General features: G+C 42.1%; 1 protein-coding gene across 2 annotated transcripts in view; it reads right to left on the reverse strand.

Moving 5' to 3' along the window:
• Positions 1-24,300, reverse strand: part of STK38 (serine/threonine kinase 38) — a 55,832-nt gene that overhangs the window by 2,086 nt on the left and 29,446 nt on the right. For both annotated transcript variants that reach the window (XM_025381519.1, XM_025381520.1), the window contains exons 6-13: positions 22,560-22,683; positions 20,179-20,333; positions 11,771-11,873; positions 10,851-10,912; positions 3,870-3,987; positions 2,405-2,528; positions 1,833-1,928; positions 756-850 (exon numbers count right to left, since the gene is read on the reverse strand). In XM_025381519.1, coding sequence (XP_025237304.1) covers positions 756-850; positions 1,833-1,928; positions 2,405-2,528; positions 3,870-3,987; positions 10,851-10,912; positions 11,771-11,873; positions 20,179-20,333; positions 22,560-22,683 — 877 coding nt within the window. The remainder of the gene's footprint in view (positions 1-755; positions 851-1,832; positions 1,929-2,404; positions 2,529-3,869; positions 3,988-10,850; positions 10,913-11,770; positions 11,874-20,178; positions 20,334-22,559; positions 22,684-24,300) is intronic.

Below are 24,300 nucleotides of genomic sequence, written 5' to 3' on the forward strand. Positions count from 1 at the left end.
CTCACGGGGCTGAAGACGGCGCTCTGAAGAACATACCAGTTTCTATTTGGCAAAGCTTATTTTTCACTCTATGAATATTCTTTTGTTTTGTTTTGTTTTGTTTTTGTTTTTGAGACAGAGTCTCGCTCTGTCGCCAGGCTGGAGTGCAGTGGCACGATCTCGGCTCACTGCAACTTCTGCCTCCTGGGTTCAAGCAATTCTCCTGCCTCAGCCTTTCAAGAAGCTGGTACTACAGGCATGCACCACCACACCCAGCTAATTTTTGTATTTTTAGTAGAGATGAGGTTTCAGCACGTTGGCCAGGATGGTCTCAATCTCTTGACCTCATGATCTGCCCACCTCGGCCTCCCAAAGTGCTGGGATTTCAGGCGTGAGCCACCGTGCCTGGCCTCACTCTATGAATTTTCTACATTTTCTTGCTCATGTTCTTTAAATCTCGTATTTCTTCACAAATTTTTTAATGTTTTATTTTCCCATTCCTGTCATTTCAGATTACCTAACACTCAGTAAATAACAAAGGAACAGATTTTTGTAACTTACCCAGTTGAGCAGTCTAAACATGGGAGCTGATATTCATTTTCCATTCACCAAGGTTTCACCACTACCTAACATTAGAACTGGAAAAGTACTTACAAAGAACGTGAAGAACTGAAGTTCCTCTCCATGTTCACCACCCTGACTTGTAAACATCATCCCAAAATTGGGGGTAAATAATGTGCTTATAAGGCAGCAGGAGACAATGCTGGTGGTGTTACCTGTTGGCTTAAGAATATCAGATTCTGGAAACTCATCGAAGTTTGAAGTATCATCAATGCTTTTGATTTCAATAGATATTGCAGCAGGTCTCTCTCTGCCAAGAATACACATGCCAAAAATTACTAAGTTAGTAATCATATGGATCATACCACTCAAGTCTTTCTCCAAAAAAGACCCCTGGTCTGACATGAGAAGACTCTTCACTGGCAGGCAGCATTTATTTTCTCTGAAAAACTTACAAAAACTGACCAACCAAGCCAACTGACTGTACCCAAACAAAGTAAATTATGATTAAAAAAAAAAAACTCAATCATTCATAGCTAGAAAAAAAGACAAGAATAACTAAAACCTGAAGTTAGTGCAACTCCCCCAATGGCCTGTCCTGTCTACTAAAAAGGGAAACTGAGCCTCTAAATGTCCCCTTGTGTAGGGCTCTGCCCTTCTTCTACTGGAGGTGCCAACGAGTAGGATAGCTAAAAAAGTGGCAAAGGTAAAAAATTACAAGCATCACATCAGAACACAATTATAAATAAATGAAAACTTCTTCACCTTCTATTTAATAACCAATGACTGCTGAATGAGAAGGTCTGGACTACAGCAGGTGGTCTAGGCTCTCATGGCTATTGGCCATAGTCTACGACCCCCACCATAAAAATTTTCACTCTCCCCTTTCCCTCTCCACTTTCACCCCTCCAATCTTTCCTCCACTCCTTTCTCCCTTCTCTATGTTTCAGTGATACCTTCCACCCTGTGGGCAGGAACAGGCCCGCTGGCGGGCCCTAAGAGGTTGCTGAGTTCTAGGTAAAGGGTAATACACTTCCTAGATGCTCCCTCCACCGCAAAAAACAAAAGTTCACTTCACTTTGTAAATAACTGCTAGATTCAATATATTCCATGACACATGGCTGACAAAAAACCCAACGCCCAATCACCATGAATGAAAATCAGGAAAAGATCCTAAATCTCTAAGAAGCTCTCTTCCCTTACTTGGCTTGCCAATGATGGTCCTTCCAAATTATTATTAAGTAAACTAGAGACTTTCTGAAATAATTCTGAAAGTGTTTATATGGATATACCTGATATGTTCCCAGTCAACGCCTTCAAAAAAAGAGTTACTTTTTATTTCCTCAACTCCAGGAGCTCCAATTCTATGTTCCCATTCACAGCAGAATCTGGAAAAGACAGAGGCCTTTCAGCACATCTCAAGCAGTCTCTTCAGAAAAAGAAAAACTTTTTTTTTGTTGAGACAAGGCCTCACTCTGTCACCCAGGCTGGAGTGCAGTAGCACAATCAAGGCTCACTGCAGCTCAACTTCCTGGGCTCAAGTGATCCTCCCATCTCAGCCTACCAAGTAGCTGGGACCACAGGTTCCACCATGCCCAGCCAATTTTTTTTTTTTTTAGAGGTGGAGTTTTGCTGTGTTGTCTAGGCTAGTCTCAAATTCCTGGGCTCAAGTGATCCCCCTGCCTCAGCCTCCCAAAATGCTGGGATTATAGGTGTGAGCCACCACACACAGCCTTTTTATTCGTTTAAAGAGAGGAACAGGAGGAAACAGAAAGCAGATTCAGGAGATAATAACAGTTTTTAAAAAATTGAATTATTCATATGAAAAAGCTGAGAAAGAAGGTGGAGGGATGTTCTCTAATACCTCAAAATTAGATCCTTGGCCTTCTCAGAGATGGGAACTTCCGGAGGAAAAGTCAAAGTTTCTTTCCAGTTCATCACCTTCTTGTATGTCTCTTGAGGGGTCTCCGAACAGAAAGGTGGGTAGCCTGTAATAAAAAGGAACTTCGGAGCTTTTACACTCCAGAACTTTGAATCTGACCAAGATTACTCTCCTTAATACAATTCTATATGTCTTTTTTTTTTTTTTTTTGAGACAGGGTCTCACTCTGTTACCTAGGCTGAGTGTAGTGGTGCAATCATGGTTCACTGCAGCCTTGAATTCCTGCCTCAGCCTCCCCAGTAGGTGGGACTACAGAAGAGCACCACCACACCCAGCTGATTTTTTATTTTTCTTTTGTAAAGACAGAGTCTCGCTATGTTGACCAGGCTTGTTTTGAACTCCTGGGTTTAAGCGATCCTACCGCCTCAACCTCCCAAAGTGCTGGGATTACAGGCATAAGCCACTGTGCCCAGCCCGATTCTGTATGTCTTTAATGACTACTGGATTACTCTGTATGGCCATCCCTCCATGATATAGACAGGATTTCCACTTATCCCAGAAAATATCTAAACCTATTTTTCATTTTCCCCCAAACTCCCAGACCCAAAGTGAAATCATGCTTCTGGTACCACTAGGAAGTCAGCTAATAGGTAGAGCTGGGAAAAGAAAGGAGGACATAAATAGAATTGCAGGTGTGGGAATCACCATGCCCAAAGAAGAAATGAAAGGATGAAACAGTATCATTCCAGAAATACCCTTATATGGGTAAAGTACCAAATAACGTGAATAAGAAAAAAGCATAGATTTAAAAAGGACCACCATGCGTCTTTTTGAGAACTGCAGGCAAGAAGACAAACACGCACACACCGTATCACCCCATCTTCCCTCCAGATGGTATACGCCCACCTCCAAAGGCATTGTTCCCATGTTCCTGAAGCCAAAGCAGCCAGATAGACTCACTCGGAACCAACAAGGGTATACTTGCTCGCTGGCACATGACCACCCCCACAGATGCGTCCCATAAACACAGAGATACACCAATACAATAAGAGGGAGAGAGGCCACAGGGTCCCATGATTTGAAGGCTTTGACAGAGGAAGGGGGCAGCATATTAGAAAAGTGAGGCAATGCCCAGTTAAAATGCTCTGCATACAACAGATGTTAATAAGTGCTAGTGACTGAAAGAGCTTCTAGATGGAGAAGATGAAGGTATAAGAGAAAGAAAAACATAAAAAATGATCAACAAAGCAATTGCAGGATGCCGGTAAGTCTAAGAATGGAGTGGGATATATCTTACTGAAAGAGTTGTCATCTGTCTAAAACAATTGACTTTGAAAGACAAGTGGGGAAATCACTTAGATCACTGCCAGTTGAAACAGAGGCTGATATCAATGTAGAAGTCTGTCACAGATGCACAGAAAAAGTCCTCTGAAACCATGCAACTTACCGATGAGCATCTCATACATGATCACCCCAAGCGACCACCAATCACAGAGCTTGTTGTACCCGGTCTGCATGAACACCTCAGGAGCAATGTAGTCAGGAGTGCCTACTGTGGAGAAGGCCTGAAACATGGACCACACATCAGGGAGGCCCAGCCAGGCAGGAGGTGCCCAGAGTTCTGTTCTTGAAACCAAAGGCTATGAATACCACCAGAAGCTACCCCCAAGCTAAATACGCGGGACTGCCCAGTAGCTTAACGGCAAGCTTGATTTGCCAAAGCACTTTCCAAAATGAACAAGAAAGCTTTGTTAATGAGGTGGGAGACCCTTCTTAACTATCAGTCACTATGGCGAAGGCATCTCTGTCATAATAACTAGTATTACAATTCACTGAGCACCCATTAAGTACCAGGCTCTGTACTTTATATGTAACATGAGTTATATATACATATATATAAAATTTCATATACATGAGTTCATTTAATCCCGACAAAACTTTTCCAAGGAGGACCTTATTAGCCTAACTTTGCAGATACAATTTGATGCTCAAAATGGCTTTGCCCAAGACCCCAGAACTAGTCAGGTGGTACAGCCCAGTTTAGAGATTAAGTATCTGGCTGCGAGCAGTGGCTCACGCCTGTAATCCCAGCACTTTGAGAGGCTGAAAGGTGGGTGGATCATGAGGTCAAGAGATCGAGACCATCCTGGCCAACATGGTGAAACCCAGTCTCTACTAAAAATACAAAAATTAGCTGGGCATGGTGGGGTGCACCTGTAGTCCCAGCTTCTCGAAAGGCTGAGGCAGGAGAATCGCTTGAACCCAGGAGGCAGAAGTTGCAGTGAGCCGAGATCATGCCACTGCACTCCAGCCTGGTGACAGAGTAAGACTCTGTCTTAAAAAAAAAAAAAAGGCCGGGCGCGGTGGCTCACGCCTGTAATCCCAGCACTTTGGGAGGCCGAGGCGGGCGGATCACAAGGTCAGGAGATCGAGACCACGGTGAAACCCCGTCTCTACTAAAAATACAAAAAATTAGCCGGGCGCGGTTGTGGGCGCCTGTAGTCCCAGCTACTCGGGAGGCTGAGGCAGGAGAATGGCGTGAACCCGGGAGGTGGAGCTTGCAGTGAGCCGAGATCGCGCCACTGCACTCCAGCCTGGGCGACAGAGCGAGACTCCGTCTCAAAAAAAAAAAAAAAAAAAAAAACAAAGAAATTATAATATCTTACTCCAAACCATCCCTCTTTCTATGATACACATTCTTTGATTTGACACAATCATAAAGGGAAGCTTTATGATCAAAAGCTAAAGTTATATCCTATAAGTTAACGTTTATAAATACCTATTTACCAAATGTAATTGTTTTTGTACATAGTTCTTGGATAACTGTTCTCTTTTTCTAAGAGACGGGGGTCTCCCTTTGTAGCCCAGGCTGGAGTGCAGTGGCACAATGATAGTTCACCTCAAACTCCTAGGCTCAAGAGATCTTCCCGTGTCAGCCACCAGAGTAGCTACGACCATAGGTGCATGCCACCACACCTGGCTAATTTTTAAATTTTTTTGCAGAGATGGGGTTTTGCCATCTTGCCCAGACTCCTAGGCTCAAGTGATCTTCCCACCTCAGCCTCCCAAAGTGCTGGGATTATAGGTGTGAGCCACCATACTCGACCAAGAGAAACATTTTCTGCATCCCAGTATTCTACTCTAACATACCAGGACTGCAAAATAAGAGGAGAAAGTACAATCAAAGCCTCCTAATGTACTTAACATCTGAGGGCTTACCATGTGTAAGGCGCTGATCTAGGTGCTTTAAATATTATATATTATATAAATTTTTAAATTACAGTTGTATTGTTTTTTAAAACATGTATTATGAAATATTACAAACATATACAAAAAAGGAACAGACAATACAGACCCATTACTCGTATTAAAGAGATTAATAATTTGCCATATTTGTCTCAGATCATTTGTCTTTTTTTTTTTTTGAGATGAACCACACCTGGCTAATTTTTTGTATTTTTAGTAGAGACAGGGTTTCACCACTTTGGCCAGGCTGGTCACGAACTCCTGACCTCAAGTGATCCACCCGCCTCCGCCTCCCAAAGTGCTGGGATTACAGGCATGAGCTGCCGCACCCGGCCCTGTTTGTCTTAACATTAGTTTTGAGATTTATTCACGTAGTTCACTCTAGTTCACTCACTTCTCTGCTGTATGCTATACTGTTATATAAATTAATCACAATAGTTTTTATCCGTTCTTCTGTAATGGACAGTTACATTGCTTCCAGTATTTCACTATGACAAGTAACACCTGAATAAACATTCTTGTAATACCTTCTTGGGCACTGTGCAAGCATTTCTCTAGAGTATAAACTAGAATATTGCTGAGCCTTGGGTTATCAGCATCTAAACTTGAAGTATCTTCCAAGTCCTCCAAAGTAGTTAGTCCCTATTTAAACCAATCCTGGTGGGGATTAGCTTCTGGTGCTCCACATCTCACCAAGACTTGGCTTTGTCAGATTTTTAATTTTTATTTTTACCAATCTGATGAATATGAAATGGGACCTTTTTTTCTTTTTAAGCGATGGGATCTTGCTCTGTCACCCAGGCTGGAGTGCAGTGGTATGATCACAGCTCACTGTAGCCTTGAAATCCTGGCCTCAAGGGATTCTCCTGCCTCAGCCTTCTGAGTAGCTGGGACTCTAGGGATGTGCCAGCATGGCTGGGATCTTGTTTTAATTTGCATTTACTTTATTTCAAGTAGGGCTGAGCACACTCGTATTTTAATTAGCCATCCAGGTTTTTACTATGAATTCCTGTTCAGATCCTTTGTCCATTAGTATTTGCTTAAGTTGTGTTGTCTTTTTCTTATTGATTCATAGGAATTCTTTATGAATTCAGGACATTAATCTGTTTAAGATATTTGTATACTGCAAATATCTTCTCCCAGAATGAGGCTTGTTATTTTTATTGTGATTTTTTTTTTAATGAAGTAGTATTTGTTACCAAAATATGTCACATATATACATGTGTTAATTACATACATTATCAAATTATAATGCATAATCATGAAAATGAATACCCATGAGTTCAACTGAAGAACCAAGTAATAACAATATTAAGCTAAACATGTACTCCTCCCCATCTCTCCTGCTTCTCTTAACCACTATGCCGAATTTCATGTTTTGTCACTCCTTAGCTTTTAAAAAGAATTTTGCCAGGTATCTCTCTAAATGAGATTTTATTTTTGAGCTTTATTAAAATGGTACCATTCTATATACAGTCTTCTGTTATTAGATTCTTCCTCTCAACTTTATGTTTCTAAAATTGATTCACGCTGTCACACGTAGCTGTAGTTCAATTATTTTTACTGCTGCAAAATATTCTATTCCAGAATGTAACTATTTTCCTGTGGATGGACACTGGGTTATTCCCAGTCTTTTGCTATTATGAAAATGCAATAAACATTCTTCTGCATGTCTGCTGGTTCACATGTGCAATTTCTCCAGGGCTTATGACTAGGGGTAGAATTGCAGCGCTGTAGGGTGTACACATCAACTCTGAAAGGTAATTCCAAAGTAGCTGTACCGTGTGGCTTGTCTTTTCATTTCTTTGTGTCTTTTGATATACAGAAGGTTTTTTTTCCTTAAAGTAATAAAATAAACCAACTTTTTCCTTTATGAGCTGTACTTCTTGCACCTTATTTAAGAAATCCTTCTTTACTCTGAGGTCATAAAGATACTGCCCTGTATTTTTTTTAAAAATTTTTAAAGTTTAATTTCCCATCTAGAGTTGACTTGCATATACTGTACGGTAGGGATCCATTTTTTCCATATAGCTAAGTGTATGCATGTGTGTGTATATATATGTATAATATATATTTAAATGCAGATATTAAATAACACAAATACCAGTGTTGTCTTTTGTCTTTAAGCTTTAAAGACTGAAACGTGGATTAGGCCCTCTCCGAGAATTTTCATTCTAATCATAAAGGTAAGAATACAAATACCCTTTAATTTAGAGACGAGGTTTACTCTACCAAAGATGAAGGTAAATCTAAGCAGATCTTACTTGTTCAAAGATTTCCATGATAAAACCAGAGGTCTACTGCCAGAGGAAAAGAACTCCTTCAAGCTACCAATGCATTAAAAAGAAAAACTCTTAAGAGTTATAAAATATAGCAAACAGCAGGCTCAAACCTGTCAAGGTAAAAGTATTGCTCTTATTCCAGAAACCAGAGTCTGCCGTAGGAGCTCACTCGTATTTTACCACACTTTTTACCACACTGTCTGTACCAGGTGTGTCCTTTCCAATCTAAGGACTGACCCCTTCCCAAACCTTTGTAGTTTTCCACACCAGGGTGTCCTCCAACTCCAACCTCATAAATCTGTACTCCAGTTTTTCCTTTTCTTGTCTGGGTATTTCAAGTGTCAATGAAAGCTGCAATCTGGAATAGCTCCGTCGGTTGTTAACAGTCATTTCAACCAAATGTGTTCTAACCTTATGATTTTGTGTCAGGGTTTTAAGAGAAATAAAGCAATTTAATTTCCTAATCACTTCTGTAAATCCTACCCTAAAAAAATAAACTGACCAAGATCGGATGCCTATGTGTCTATTATCTTTTATATCTGCGATTAACTTAAAGCTGACTCATATTAATCAGGTACTAGGGCCTAATGTTATATAGGACCACATAACAATTTAAAACATTACAATATTATTTAAGCAGCCAAGGAATGAAGCTAAAGCCTCTACTTTTTTTAGTGATTCCCAATGGACTAAAAAGTAATAGGCTGGGTAGGAATTACATATGTTAGGCTTAACCTAGAGCAGTAAATTTATATTAAGTATTAACGAATATCTATCTTCAGCTTGGTACTACCTGAACGGGATCACTTAGAAAAGGTCACACAGTTAATTAACACAGTTAATTAACATTTAGAAGACTGAGAGGTGGCTTCATTTTCTTCAAGTTATGAAAAGAGATAATATGAGGATGAGCTTAATTTACACTTTCCCATTTCTACTGCATGTAGTATAAAAAGGCAAGAACCTTAATCACAGCATCAGGGCCTTAAGTTTATTGAGATTTTCAAAAATGTTTTTAACTATTAAATGACATTTAACTGCAAACACGAAAATTGTGAAATTGCTTTCCTTATAGAACTACAGAAATGGTTCCTCTAATCATGACAAGACCCTTGGGTACACATCAAAGAGCACAAAGCTTGTCTTGGAATATAAGGGACAATTCAAGACACTTAAGCCTTATCCCCAAAATACTTGTTAGTACAGGAGCCAAAGGTTAAATGCTGGCCTGCTTGAAAAAAAAAAAAAAAGAAAGAAAGAAAGAAAGAAAAGAACAGAACAGAAATCACAGATTCCTCACCTTCTGTTTCCAAAAAATAGATAAGTATTAGTTGCCCAACAATGCAGGAGCTATTATTTAAGACATAACCTCTTCGTGGAAGTTCTCAACATTCACTGCACAGTAGAATCAGTCTTTTAAAAATCAGATACGATACCCAGAGTATATCCCAGACCAACTAAATCATAATCTCTGTGGGTGGAACCTGGACATCAACATGTTCTGAAGTTCTCCAAGTGATTCTGTTGTGCAGCCAAGGTTAAAAACTACTTCTCTGTGGAGAGACATAATAGAAGTACCTGACCAAATTTGTTCCTGACATTCCCTAATCCTCAACAAGATACATAAAATATTTTTCAACCACATACAGAATTCAGAAGTTTAAAGAGTAGCAGAGTTCCCAAGGAAGGGAGACTGTTTTGTAACTAACTGTCCTAAACTGAAGATTTCCCAAGTAAATGTTGTCTGAGGCCCCACTGATGGGTGGGCTTCAAATAAATCAAAACGAATGCACAACTTTCCTTTGACTCTTTCTTAAACCATCCCATAGGTTTCCATTTTCACATGTAACTGACATCCACCTATTAGTGACTTACTAAGAGTGTTATTAAAGGTAGAGAACTGTAAATCAGTATTGCACTAGGAATTCTGACTGAAACACAGTATTCGGTAAACTTGCCAAGTTACTACCATATATGTGGACAAACAGAAGTGCTGCCATTTCTAGACAATACATTTGCATGACCATCATTCCAAGTTAGTCAGTTTCCCATTGCTGCTATTCTGCTTTCCAATGACCAAATGTTAGTTTGGCTTTACCCATCATCAGTTTCATTTGCTATGGGTTTCTTGCAAAGCTTAAGAATGTAGTGATACACATTTCTATTATCTGGCCAATAACTCCAGTAACTGGACACCAGAACATGTACACTGTACTTCAAACAAGAACCAATTAATCAGCTATTGCTAAAAAATAAATTCTGCCTAGACAGCAATATTTCACTGGTAAATTTGTACTTCCAACATACTATCAAGGTAAACACAATGTTTCTTATTTTTCAGCCTGTAGGACATAATTTTACATGGGCACAAAGTCAAATGCATATAAATAAGCATTCCCCTTATATTTCTCTTCAATCTTTATAAGTAGGTTCTTTTTCACATCACAAAGTCAGAAAGTGTGAGGCAAATGAATTGAGGAGTCTTGACTTGCCCTTGCCCAAGTGGATCAAAATTTTTAAGAAGTTTGAGAACTGATGCCTGAAAACTCTAGGTAGGTATTTGTACTTAGTTTTGAGAGGTCTCCAACTTAAATACAACCCCCTTACCACTACAAAAATAGAGAAAAGGTGGGGCAGGAAGGAAAGGTATTGTTACCAAGCTAAAAGGTCAGAATGAGGTCACCCACGGAAAATGTCACAATGAAAACAACCTAATATTACCTGTCCTTCTTCAAAAGATTCCTTTGGGTCCTACCAACCTAACAACAGCACTCTCTTTAGGTAATCTTAAAAGCAAGGGACACATTGCAAATACCTGTCAAATGCAATTTTATGTGCAAATCTTTAGAACTTATACATACTTGGTTTGTAGCATTTCAGAAGCCACAGATATTACTTACTAGCTGACGTCTATTTCTTTTCCAGGTTTCTGCTTTCCTTTTGGAATTCATGTTCTGGAAAGCTGAAAGTAGAGAATACAAGCTGCGGTCAAAGTTCAGACCAAACTGTTTACTACTTTTTTTAGTAGGCTCTTTCAAGTCATATGAAACCCTAAAGTCTTGCTTTCTTTCTACTCATACATCAAAAGCTCCAGATGACACGTATCCTAGTAAGTTTACAGTAAGCCCAAATCAGAGGCTGTAAAGCATTAACTTAAAAGACTCACACAGGGTTCTAAAAGGTACTCCCATGTGGATCAAGTGGCCACAGAGGATACAGGACTTAATCAGAATTACAGGGAATTCAGTCTCAACTAGAACCGAGGTCCTAACGTGGACCTACAACAGTCACAATTTCTCAAAATTACCATCAATTTTCCAAGTAGTAGTAACTTATATGATCAGCTACATCTGAATTTATAATACATGATTTGACATAAGCTTTTCTAGGATGAAATGTAATTTTACCACACAGTTGTCAATGATTTCATAGTGTTCAAGTGGAAGTGACTGTCATAAGGATAAACTTCTTTCTGTCATGAAGGAAAGAAGCACCCAGGATAAACCTAGCCCAGAGCTGTTCCCAGGAGTTTTTCCTCTACTACTTCTGGTTGCCTGTCCCATACTCATCCCCAGTGACCTTCCCAGTAGACCTCTAAAGAAGACCCCTTTCAACCTCTGTCTTCACACATTTGGTACCATTCATTCATCTTGCCTCACCAGACAACACAAATCCCAGGCAAACCTGGGAAGGTATTTTTATTCTCTACACACTCATGCTGTGAGAATCTCCTATCTGTCCTGCGTAATTTGGTTACAAGGGAAACAGCTCTTCTAGGCCCAGTTAGAATGAAAAGGCTAACGTAATTGTTACCACTTACTGAAATCACTGGGGAGGCTGTGGTTCAGATTCCTATAAAATTCTGTCCTATGTGCTTTTTTCAGTCCTGTGCAAAGACCAAAGTCAGAAAGTTTCACATGGCCCTATGAGGAAGAAACAAGGTGATAGATGGATGAGTATTCTTGGAGGTAGAACAGAACATTACCTTCTACTCCTTCCAGCATCCATTACAGCTCTACAGCCACAGTACACTGCTCCTTCTTTTATTATAGGAAAAATCATGTAATTGCAGATAAATTTTTTTTTTTTTTTTTTTGAGACGGAGTCTTGCTCTGTCGCCCAGTGGCCGGATCTCAGCTCACTGCAAGCTCCGCCTCCCGGGTTTACGCCATTCTCCTGCCTCAGCCTCCCGAGTAGCTGGGACTACAGGCGCCCGCAACCTCGCCCAGCTAGTTTTTTTGTATTTTTTAGTAGAGACAGGGTTTCACCGTGTTAGCCAGGATGGTCTCGATCTCCTGACCTCGTGATCCGCCCGTCTCGGCCTCCCAAAGTGCTGGGATTACAGGCTTGAGCCACCGCGCCCGGCCAAAACTTTTTTAAAATCCCAAATCCTATTATACTAATAAAGCTATTTTCATTTCTGCATATCATCTTTGGTTTTATCCAAATACTGATTTTTAAACACAGGTCTTGACCCCTCCTTAGCATCTAGAGACAATTTTATTACTTCTTTCACTCAATCAAATATTCCTCTCTGTTTCTATATGGTCTTCAGTTTTTTTTTGAGACATGGTCTTGCTGTGTCACCCAAGCTGAAGTATAGTGACGTGATCATGGCTCACCGCAGTCTCGACCTCCCAGGCTCAAGCGATCCTCCCATCTCAGCTTCCTGAGTAGCTGAGACCTCAGGTGCGTGCCACCACGTCCGACTAATTTTTTTTATTTTTTGGAGATAAAGGGTTTCCCTATGTTTCCCAGGTTGGTCTCAAACTCCTGAGGTCAAGTGATCCTCCCATCCCAGCCTCCCAGAGCTCTGAGATTATAGGCATGTACCACACCTGGCCAAAATTACCACTTTAAAGGTCTCCATAATATTCAATTAACTTGGCACTTCATTGTTTACCTTACCATCCCCTAATACTGGATGTGCATTTCATTTTCAATTCTTAGCTCTCATACAACATGGATTATCAGGTGCCCTCTGACAGTCTATATTCCCAGACCTAACCGGGCATGATTCAGGATGACCTTAATAAATCGTTGTTAAATGAAGAGTAAATCTTTTCAAAATTGTTCATATAGCTTTTTCTCCTCTTATTCCATTGGAATAAATTCCAGCAGTAAACTATTTCAAAGACAAAGGGAATAAATATTATTGGATAGTCCTTGATAAATGCTACTCCCACGAGATCCTTGGGCTTCTAGCTGGAAGCCTCTGTGGTCACTGGTGCCTTTTACCCGAGTTTTACTCAGGTCCGCTGGGCTCATTCCGCCCACTCAGCCTGGCAGGCTTGTGCTACCAGCCCAGATCCCAAGTCTGCCAAGGGCAAGACAAGCAGAGAGGCAAGGAGTGTGTGAGTGCAGGGTCCAGCTACTGAACACAGCCAGGCACAATGGCGGCCACTGCACACAGCCAGGCACAGCAGGCAGCTCCAGGCGCCAGCACAGGTGCTGGCTCCATGCAAGCCTGCAGTTGGATGAGATGCACTGCAAGCGGCTTCTGCAGTGGGCACCTGCATATGGACGAGGGGAATGTAGTGGCACCTGGAAGCTTGGAGATGCCAGAAACTGCAGAGCCCTAAAGACGGTGTCACAGCCCTGGCTCAGGAAGCCCCTAGGTCTGAGCTCCCAGAAGGGCCACAGTGCTTCTCTCCTTTTTGTTGCCTGCAACACGGCAAGCAAGGGGACATATTTCAGCCCTGTTCGTGTTACAGCTCTTTCAGCCCCACCATTTGGCGGGTCCCAGGTTTTTGTCCCGCATTCAGGAAGAATGAGGTATACGGACAACTGGAGGGTGAGCAAGGTGAAGAGGAGCTTTATTGAGTGACAGTACAGCTCTCAGGAGACCCCAAGTGGGTTGCTCCTTTCCGCTGGCAGGTCGTCCTGGCATCTGTGCAGCCTCAGTGCAGAAAAGACCCAGAGTGGGTACCTCCCATACGCAGGCAGTTCATCCCATCTGTAGGGATTCGGTAAGTGTGGTGGGAAAAATTGTAGAAAGACGCAAACCTTCTTAGAAGGCCGGGAAGTTTTACAAAAGCTTCAGAAAAGGATTTGGCTGAAGGCATTCAGATTCTCTTATCCGGTGCCTAAAGGCTTAGGTTAGATAACAAGGGGATGTAAAGAAACTGATCTAGATAAGTTAGTTTACTTAGGCCTCAGAACCTGGCCTTTAATAATCGAAATGCAGGACTGCTCTCTCCGGAGATGGGGTGGGGTTGGGGGCGGGGGCGGGGGGGGGGGGGCCAACCATGTTAATTACCCACAAGTGTGTTGACTGAGGCCTTTGTCATTAAATCTGTACTAAATAGTTGCCTGCAGCACCAGCTTTTCAGGGCCGAGGCTGCTACAACTCTTTCTGCAGGCAGCCCAGTCCCCTAGCCCGCTCTTTCACTGGGTATCTGTGTCAGAGAGCATTTTTTCATCCATCACTGGGGTCGCAGTCTGCAGGTTGGACCCAGCACCCATCAAGTCTGTAGCCCTTAGGAGACCCGGAGCAGATAGCACCTTTCTGCAGCAGGTTGTCTGACATCTGCCAGAGTCTCAGTCCAGGGTTTTTATGGGTTTCAAAAGAGAAAAAGTATGTGCTGATTGGTCCACGGGCGGTCACAGGCAGGCCCGGAAAAAACACCCCAAGTTCTTACTCTGGGCCATAGAGTCCAGCCTGAACTGACAGCTTGGCCCTCAGGCTTCAGGCCATCCCTGGCTTGAAGGTGGGGCTTCACCAGGGACCCACCCCTTTCCACCCAGGAGCCTGTCTGCCTCTTATGGCCATCAACCATTTTGTCCACAGTGCCCAGGCTCTTGGTGCAAAGGGGCACCTACAGACCTGCACCCAACTGCCCTCCTCCCCTGTTTGGCCTCCCTCTCTTGCTTCTTGGCACCCAAAGTCCAGAGGGGGCTGAGGCTGCAGGGGGCTGGTGTGTCAGCACCGCCCCAAGCGTGCGCACACTCGATCAGGTCTCAATAGAACCCAGGCTCAGCCTCAACTTTGCTCTGAAATTGGAGTGGACACCAGGAGCACAGAGAGGTCAGGCAGCAGGAACAGGCACTTCCAAGCTCATGGGCTTCCTTGGACCTGGGTCCTGGGCTTCCCAGGACCCTGTGAGCGCAGGGATGCCCAGGTCTGCAGCTGTGGCTGGGCAGCTGCAGCTGTGCCTGGGAGGGCAGGGCTCCCACTTATTCCCTGCTCCTGCCAGCTCCATGGAGCACACAGCCCTGACTGTGCCTCCCCTACTGCAGCTGGCATCTTCCCGGCAGAGGCTCCAGACAGGCCACCGCTGCCATCACAATACTGTATTCCAATCATAAATCTCTAACTTTATAATTTTCATAAAGGAAAACTCACACCTTCTATGAGTCAGGCACCTTGACTGATGCTTTAATTGTGTTGTCTCATTTAAAACCCTTAAACTACACATCACAGACTTAGAGCTGTTAAACGGCTTGCCGTTAAAATGGCAGAACCCGCCGGGCGCGGTGGCTGATGCCTGTAATCCCAGCACTTTGGGAGGCCGAGACGGGCAGAACACGAGGTCAGGAGATTGAGACCATCCTTGCTAACACAGTGAAACCCCCGTCTCTACTAAAAATACAAAAAAAATTAGCCGGGCGTGGTGGCGGGCGCCTGTAGTCCCAGTTACACCGGAGGCTGAGGCAGGAGAATGGCGTAAACCCGGGAGGCGGAGCTTGCAGTGAGCTGAGATCCGGCCACTGCACTCCAGCCTGGGCAACAGAGCAAGACACCGTCTCAGGGAAAAAAAAAAAATGGCAGAACCAAAATCAGAAATCAGCCCATGCTCTTCCTCCCAGACCAGGATTATTTTACCCTGCCATCTTATCTCATCTGGAAAATGAAAGTAAAGATATCTTTCTGGCAGGAATGGGCAATAATGCATGTAAGACTCCTAACACAGTACCTGGCACATAACTAGCCCTAAGGAAAAAGTAGGTATTCTTGGGGTGGCAAAACTTTAACTAGATGGAGAGTTGAAATAAAAAACATAAGAGGGAATCCTGATGCTCAGAGATCTACCTTGCTCAGGGTTACACAATCAGAAGTGGTGCAGCCAAAATTTGAGCCCAAATGACTTCAATGTCTGTGGTCTTTCCAGAATACCACCTTTCTCAAGGACATTATCAGGCTTAAACATACACATTTTCCAAGATACAAGGCTATAGGAGCCCTTCTCAGATGGGTCAAATTTTATTATGCTTTGTTTTAAAAGAAATCCAATTAGGTTTGGATGTGTGTATGTACGTATGTACACAGCAGGGTAAACTGCCAAACAGGGACAGCTTCGAGCCTATTAACTCAGTATCTTTTTTTTTTTTCTTTTTGAGACAGAGTCTCGTTCTGTCACCCAGGCTGAAGTGCAGTGGCACCATCTTGGCTCACTGCAAACTCTGTCTCCCGGGTTCAAGAAATTCTCTGCCTCAGCCTCCTGAGTAGCTGGGATTACAGGTGCCCGCCATCAGGTCTGGCTAATTTTTTTGTATTTTTAGTAGAGATGGGGTTTCACCAACTTGGCCACGCTGGTCTTGAATTCCTGACCTCATGATCCACCCACTTTGGCCTCCCAAAGAGCTGGGATTACAGGAGTGAGCCACCATGCCTGGCCTCAGTATCTTTTTTTGAAGATTTGCAAGTAACTTATTCTACAAGCCAAGGGAAGTTTATAGTTCTCATGATTACATATCTTACCTGGACAACTCTAAGAAAGGACTAAGAAAAATTGTTTTTGGCTGGACACAGTGGCTCACACCTGTAATCCCAACACTTTGGGAGGCCAAGGCGGGGAATCACCTGAGGTCAGGAGTTCAAGACCAGTCTGGCCAACAGTGTGAAACCCTGTCTCTACTAAAAATACAAAAATTAACTGGGCATGATGGTGCACGCCTGTAATCCCAGCTACTTGGGAGGCTGAGGCAGAATTGCTTGAAACTGGGAGGCAGAGGTTCACAGTGAGCCAAGATCACATCACTGCACTCCAGCCTGGGTGACAGAGTGAGACTCCACTTCAAAAACAAACATTAAAAAAAAAAAAGAAAAACTTTTTAAAAGCAGTTCCTGGAGCAAATGCTATTCAAGCTTAGCCTTTCAGGGAATTCTATAGCTATTCTGAGTATGCAACAGGAACTCAAAACTCCTACATTTTTAGGACTATAATCTATGTGGCCGAACAGAAATCAACTTGCTCATGAGAACATTTTACTACAAGCATGAGCTAGCATAATATAAAGGGCAAACCTGCACCTAACAGGATCCCCCATTCCTCTTCAGTTAGACCAAGTTCTCAAGCTCTTTAATATGGTTGTTGGATCTGAACATAGACTACAGGGGACAAAGAAGTCAGCACTAAGGTACCTAGGGCACCAACCAGGGCATCTGAACTTTGAATCACACAAGGTAGGGCCAGTGTTTTATTAAAAATATATCTGATATTAATGACATAGGAAATATCTAACATTATTATTTTAATGTTTACACAGAATACAAAGCTATTTACATTTAGGATGCTAACTTTATATAAATGATTGACACAAACAGAAAGGCATCAAAGTGATTACAACGAAATGATTATCTTTCAGTGATGAGATTATAGGTAATTTTTCTTTTTTTTTTTTTTTTTTGGAGATGGAGTCTCACTCTGTTGGCCAGGCTGGAATGCAGTGGCACGATCTTGGCTCACTGCAACCTCCGCCTCCCAGATTCAAGCTGATTCTCCTGCCTCAGCCTCCCGAGTAGCTGGGATTACAGGCACGTGCCACCACACCCGGCTAATTTTTTAGTTTTAGTAGAAACGGGGTTTCACCATGTTGTCCAAGCTGGTCTCCAACTCTTGATCTCAGGTAATTCACCTGCCTTGGCCTCCCAAAGTGCTAGAATTACAGGCGTGAGCTGCCACACCTGGCCAGTATAATTTTTCTTCTTTAATACTGTCTGTATTGTTCAAATTTTCTACCATGTTAATGCATTTTTTTTTTTTTTTTTTTAGACAGAGTCTTGCTCTGTCCCCCAGGCTAAAGTGCAGTGGTGCGATCTCAGCTCACTGCAACCTCCACCTCCTGGGTTCAAGTGATTCTCCTGCCTCTGCCTCCCAGCTACAGGTGCCTGCCACCGCACCCAGATAACTTTTGTATTTTTTAGTAGAGACAAAGTTTTATCATGTTGGCCAGGCTGGTCTTGAACTCCTGATCTCGTGATCCACCCACCTTGGCCTCCCAAAGTGCTGGGATTACAGCAGGCTAGAGCACAGTGGTGTGATCTCGGCTCACTGCAACCTCTGCCTCCCGGGTTCGAGTGATTCTCCTGCCTCAGCCTCCAGAGTAGCTGGGACTACAGGCACACTCCACCATGCCCAGATAATGTTTGTATTTTTAGTAGAGACAGGGTTTTACCATGTTGGCCAGGATGGTCTCGATCTCTTGACCTCATGATCCGCCTGCCTCGGCCTCCCAAAGTGCTTGGATGATTACAGGCGTGAGCCACCATGCCCGGCCCCGCCTTTTTTTTTTTTTTTTAACCAACCTCTTCCCATATCCCCATCTCTGCTACACTCCCTAGCCTTTGGTGTCTACTATTCTACTCCACTTCTGTGCATTATAATGAAGAAAAGAGCAGGTGGTGGCTCGCACTTGTAATCCCTGGGCTTTGGGAGGCTGAGGCGGGAGGATCACTTAAACCAGAGAGTTTGAGACCAGCCTGGGCAGCAAAGTGAGACCTCATCTCTACTAAAAATTAAAAAAATTTAAAAGGCCAGGTACAGTGACTCACGCCTGTAATCCAAGCACTTTGGGAGGCCGAGGCGGGTGGATCACAAGGTCAGGAGATCGAGACCATCCTGGCTAACATGGTGAAACCCCATCTCTACCAAAAATACAAAAAATTAACTGGGCGTAGTGGCAGGCACCTGTAGTCCCAGCTACTCGGGAGGCTGAGGCAGAAAAATGGCGTGAACCCAGGAGGTGGAGCTTGCAGTGAGCCGAGACTGTGCTACTGCACACCAGCCTGGGCGACAGAGCAAGACTTCATCTCAAAAAAAAAAAAAAAAAAAAAGCCAGGTACAATGGCATGCACCTGTAGTCCCAACTGCACGGGAGGCTGAGGCAGGAGGATCCCTTGAACCCAAGAATTAGGGTGCAGTGAGCTGTAACTGTGCCACTGCATTCCAACCTGGATGACAGAATGAGACCGTCTCAAAAAACAAAAACGAACAAACAAAAAAACAACTTCAGGTTTTTCAAGGACAGCAAGAAAGTTATCAAAAGACAGCAAAGAAGAAAAATACCCTAGAAAATAAATTTACTTTTCACCTTACAAGAAAATTCAGTCAAGACAACAACTCTGCTTAACAGAAAACAACATTCTAGAGTTTTAGAGGTGAATGGGATTTCACGGGTTTCCTAGATCTGTATTTTCACCTTATGGAAAAGAACAATGAGATCCAGGTGGTAAAGAGACTTGCCAAGGGTTATCTAGCAATTTAGCTGGCAGCACAGGGATTATCTTCTCATTTGCTGTAAGTTTAGGAACTAAGCAACGAAGCTTATCTGCAAGTCTAAAAATAAATATAAACAGGCCATTTAAGAGGCTGGGCAGGGGCGTGGTGGCACACACCTGTAATCCCAGCTACTCAGGAGGCTGAGGCAGTGAGAATCACTTGAACCCAGGAGGCGGAGGTTGCAGTGAGCCGAGATCGTGCCATTGCATTCCAGCCTGGGCAACAGGGCGAGACTTCATCTCAAAAAAAAAAAGAAGCTAGGTAGGACCCTTCTTTAAGCAGAGAGCATGATTTGGAACCTGGACTTTGTTACAGGTTCTTGTTGTTATTGCCTCACTTCCTGCTTCTTGGCTGGGTTCCTCATTAACTGATGAGGTTGCCCAACAGAAGGGCTCTAGATAGGTGATGTATTAATAGTACAGTTAATTACATGCTAAGAGAAAATGACTATCTTTGGCTTTATTACAAAATTACCCTCTACATCAATTTTGCTCTTATTTTCAAGAGTTTCCTTTATTTTTAAGAGAAGGTTCAACCAAATTATAGAATCATAGCCTTTCGGAGAAAGGAAGTGACAGCAAACTTACCTGTTTAAAAAAAAAAAAAGAAAATCATGACAAGGTAGGTCACAGCTCACCCACTGGGATGACCACAGGGGTGCAGGTGTTAAAGCAGAGGCTGCTCAGATCAGTAAATGTGCATAGTTCATGCCAATGCCCCCTCATACCTTGCTGTCCAAAAGAAGGTTGTCTGGTTTGATATCTCTATGGATGAATCCAAGTTGGTGAATAGAGTCTATGGCTAACACTGTTTCTGCTATATAAAACTGAGTCTCCTCTTCTGTCAGAGTGTCTTTTTTCATCAACAAGGTCATCATATCCCCTGGAAACAAGAAGATACAAAGCCACCACACATACACATACACACACACACACACACACACACACACAAACAACGTACGAGTGAGTACCAATTTTCAGATATGTCTTCCCTATCTGCCAACATAAGGCAGCTAAACAGACCTCTTCTGTGTACCATAGATAGACTCACATTGCCAACATGGGAAGAAATGGGATTTTCACACCTAAGCTAGCTAAAGTTGACCACTAATGTATGATTTGTATTTTACTCTTGAGAGAAAAAGAAAATTTCTTCCCACACTTTAAAAAACAACTATATTTGCTTAGGATAATTTTTTGGACTCGGGGTAAAAAGCTACTTTACTTTTCACTTTGCCTGAACAAATATCTGCAAGCTTTTCTACATCTATAACTAAATGGCACTTCCACATAGATTGTATTGCCATTGTTATAGAGAGGCTGAAATGCCAAATAAAAATGTAAACACTTGGGGAGGCTGAAAACAAGCTTTCCAACTTCTATTCACAGAACACAAACAAATAAAAAGGAGGGACTTGGGTAGCAAAGCATTAGTCAACAAAAGCTAAAAATGAACTGAAAATGCCATACACTAGAATGTGCAATAACTGCCTCCTAGAAGAGTACAATGGACATCTCTCAAGGTCAGTTTTTTTTTTTTCCTCTAGTGTGTTATTATAGGTATTTAAATGGACACCAGTACCCTTTATGTAACTTTTAAAACACAGTATCGGTATTCTAGCAGTTAAAAGGTAACCTCGTTAGCTTTCTGCAAAGTCAAAATTTCATCATTTCTGTCTAATACCAGCAACATAAAATGGCAGAGAAAGATTCAGATCCTAACTCAACAGTGAGAAACGCAAAGAAAATATGTATAAGGAGTTTAAAACTAAGAGAAACAGGATTCAGTTTAGACCTCACATAAAACCACTTAGGTTAGAAAACAAGGAAAAGAGAAAGAAACCTGTGATTTTAACAGAGCATCATGCTGCTTTTTCAATTTCATTTCATTTAGAACATTATGTTTTTTATTACTGGAGAAAAGTAGCTATTTTTCCCTCAGGCAAAAATTAAACCGTTTATTAAAGTGCTCTTTTTCAGTCCAAGACATAAAAAATATGATTCCCTAATCACTCCTGGCAGCCCTTCAATCTGGAGTCCCACCAGACACATGGAGACAGTGCACTTGGGCTGCTACCCCAGTAAGGTAGCTATATGGCCTTAGTTCTGTGGCTCAGGAGAGTAGCCAATGGGGCCTCACCTGTGCAAGTTTGCCCAGATGATTGGGAAGCTCAGGCCAGATGCTCTATGGCTCTGGAGGCTAGCTCCACCAAGTGCAAAGGGCAGGGTCCAGGAGACATGAGAAGCTACGGAAGATGGTACAGGTTAAGTCTTGAGGACACGTTAGGAGCTGGTAACCAAGTTGGCTCTTACTCCAATTTAAGAACTAGCATCTAAATGTTAAAAAAGTTTCTCCTCATTCTACCAGACTCTTTTCTAACATTAATCAACTGTTTATTTTTTATTAAATGTATTAAATATTAAAAAGTATTGATGACCCTAAATCTAAGGGTTGTCACAAAATCAAAATATTATGCTACAATATAATTATTGTGGAAAAGGTTCTCTTTTTTTTTTTTCCCACCAGAGTTTGCTCAGAGTTCATCTGCTCACTGGGAAACAGACTGCTTTCCTCAGAACAGATGGCATGTTCTGTTCTGGGTTTACTTTGGAGCTGTCTTAGATGTTCGTGCTGAGTTACTAAAACTTAAAATTTCAGAAATGAGAAATTGATTCTGGCTACTAATATAGGTAATAAAAATTTCACTCCTTATTAATATGTTATACAAAAAGAAACAAAAAGTTGGAGCAAATAATGTTATAGCTTCAATGTTGCCACTTGGGTTATTGATCATATATGATTCTCATTGACAGAAGAGCAGGCAGAGCACCCTGTTTATTCCTATATATTTTAAAAAGAGGAAGAAAAGAAAGAAATGTCCATCTGAAATCATGTGAATGAATGAAAAGGTTACTTTTATGGCACTAAGATTGTAGAAAGGCACCCCAGCACAAGACAGGTTACTGACTTCCTTTATAGACCTAAAAAAGGATATAGAAAGCAACTCTGTGAGTACATTTAAAAGTAGAAAGGAGGGTTAATTGTGATGTGAGAGAAAGAAACCACAGAACAAAAAGAAAAAATGACCTTTCATCGTCAAGTAATTACCTCCAGGCAGGAACTCCATGATTAGGTAGAGGTTTAGCTTATCCTGAAAACTATAGAACATTTTCACAACCCACAAACTGTCTGCCTCCACTAGAATGTCACGCTCCGCACGAATGTGGCCAACCTGGAGGTATATGCATTTGATTAATGACAAAGCTTGCTCTGCTTTATTAGATTGTATATTTGCTTAAACAATTTAAATACTGTGTTTAAATACTGTTTTGAGTATTTAATCGTGATGATACAAAAGATCCAATTTCTGCTTAGGCAAACCTACTAACTCAAAATTGACATTTGACTTGAAGGTATTCAGTGATGAAAACTTGAGTGATGAAAGGCTTTAAAAAATGGCAAAATGAATGGCTTTAATGCAAATAGCAACTTTAACATTGCTATAAACTGAATCTCTGATTAAAATTACTACTCTTCTGCATACAGTTTTGTCTAATAATCTTTTATGATAAAAATAAGTCCCCAAAGTGAGACTCCTTCCTCAGGTCTGCAATAGTATCTGCAATGACAGTGAGCTCACTGAAAATTCTAGAATGCTATGATACCACAGCATTTAGTTCAATCCTTACTGAATTGAAATATAAGAAAACCTAAGAAAAGTTGTAGATTCAAATTAATGACATTTCCAGTTTTATACTTTCACTGAAATATCTAGCTAAAGAGACCAAGTTGTAGAAAGTTTGAGAGAACTGGAATTATTTTGTTAAAGCAATGCTTTATTATCAAATTTACCTTATTTAATTTAAATGCAGAACAGTAATCAAACATCACTGCATATTATCAAATTCCCCCCCCCCCAAGCTTTTTTTAAAACGAGATGGGGTCTCACTGTCACCCCGGCTAGAGTACAGTGGCGTGATCATAGCTCACTGAAGCCTCAAACTCCTGGTCTAAAGTGATCCTTCTGCCTCAGCCTCCTGAGTAGCTAGGATTACAGGTGCGTGCCACCACACCTGGCCCCTCCCCTCTTTTTTAAGTGTCACAAGTTCTAAATTGGGTTGATTCAGATCTAAATTTATTAAGACTCAGTCCAATCCCTGAGTAGCGGTTTTGGTCTTAATATATGCTACAGGTCTTGACTTTTTACAATATGTTCTGAAGTAAAACATGTACCAAGATTCACAAATTGGCACTTCTGTTGGCAAATTTAGTCCATGGCTGTTGTTTGGTTTAATACAATGTTTGATACGATGGTTGTTTGTTTTATTGACGTATCTTTAGGGAGACAAGGCACTCTTCCATTTCAACACAGATCCCACCCTCTCCCCTGGTCTTATACCTAACTTGCTTCAGGCTTCCATGCTAACTCTTGGGGACCCAGAGGCATTTGACTTTATGTATTTGAGTTTTCAGTGTCTACTAAAATCGTTCTTTGGGGAATTTTTTTAAAAGCTGCAACTGTACAGAAAACCTACATCTTTACATCTGTACTTATGGTATTGGGGTGGGAAAAAAATGGACAATAAGGGTGAAAAGAAACAGTGCTATGAAACACAATGGGCCGGGCGCGGTGGCTCACGCCTGTAATCCCAGCACTTTGGGAGGCCGAGACGGGCGGATCACGAGGTCAGGAGATCGAGACCATCCTGGCTAACACGGTGAAACCCCGTCTCTACTAAAAAATACAAAAAACTAGCCGGGCGAGGTGGCGGGCGCCTATAGTCCCAGCTACTCGGGAGGCTGAGGCAGGAGAATGGCGTGAACCCGGGAGGCGGAGCTTGCAGTGAGC

Source organism: Theropithecus gelada, chromosome 4 (assembly GCF_003255815.1).
Source record: "Theropithecus gelada isolate Dixy chromosome 4, Tgel_1.0, whole genome shotgun sequence".
Lineage (NCBI taxonomy): Eukaryota > Metazoa > Chordata > Mammalia > Primates > Cercopithecidae > Theropithecus > Theropithecus gelada.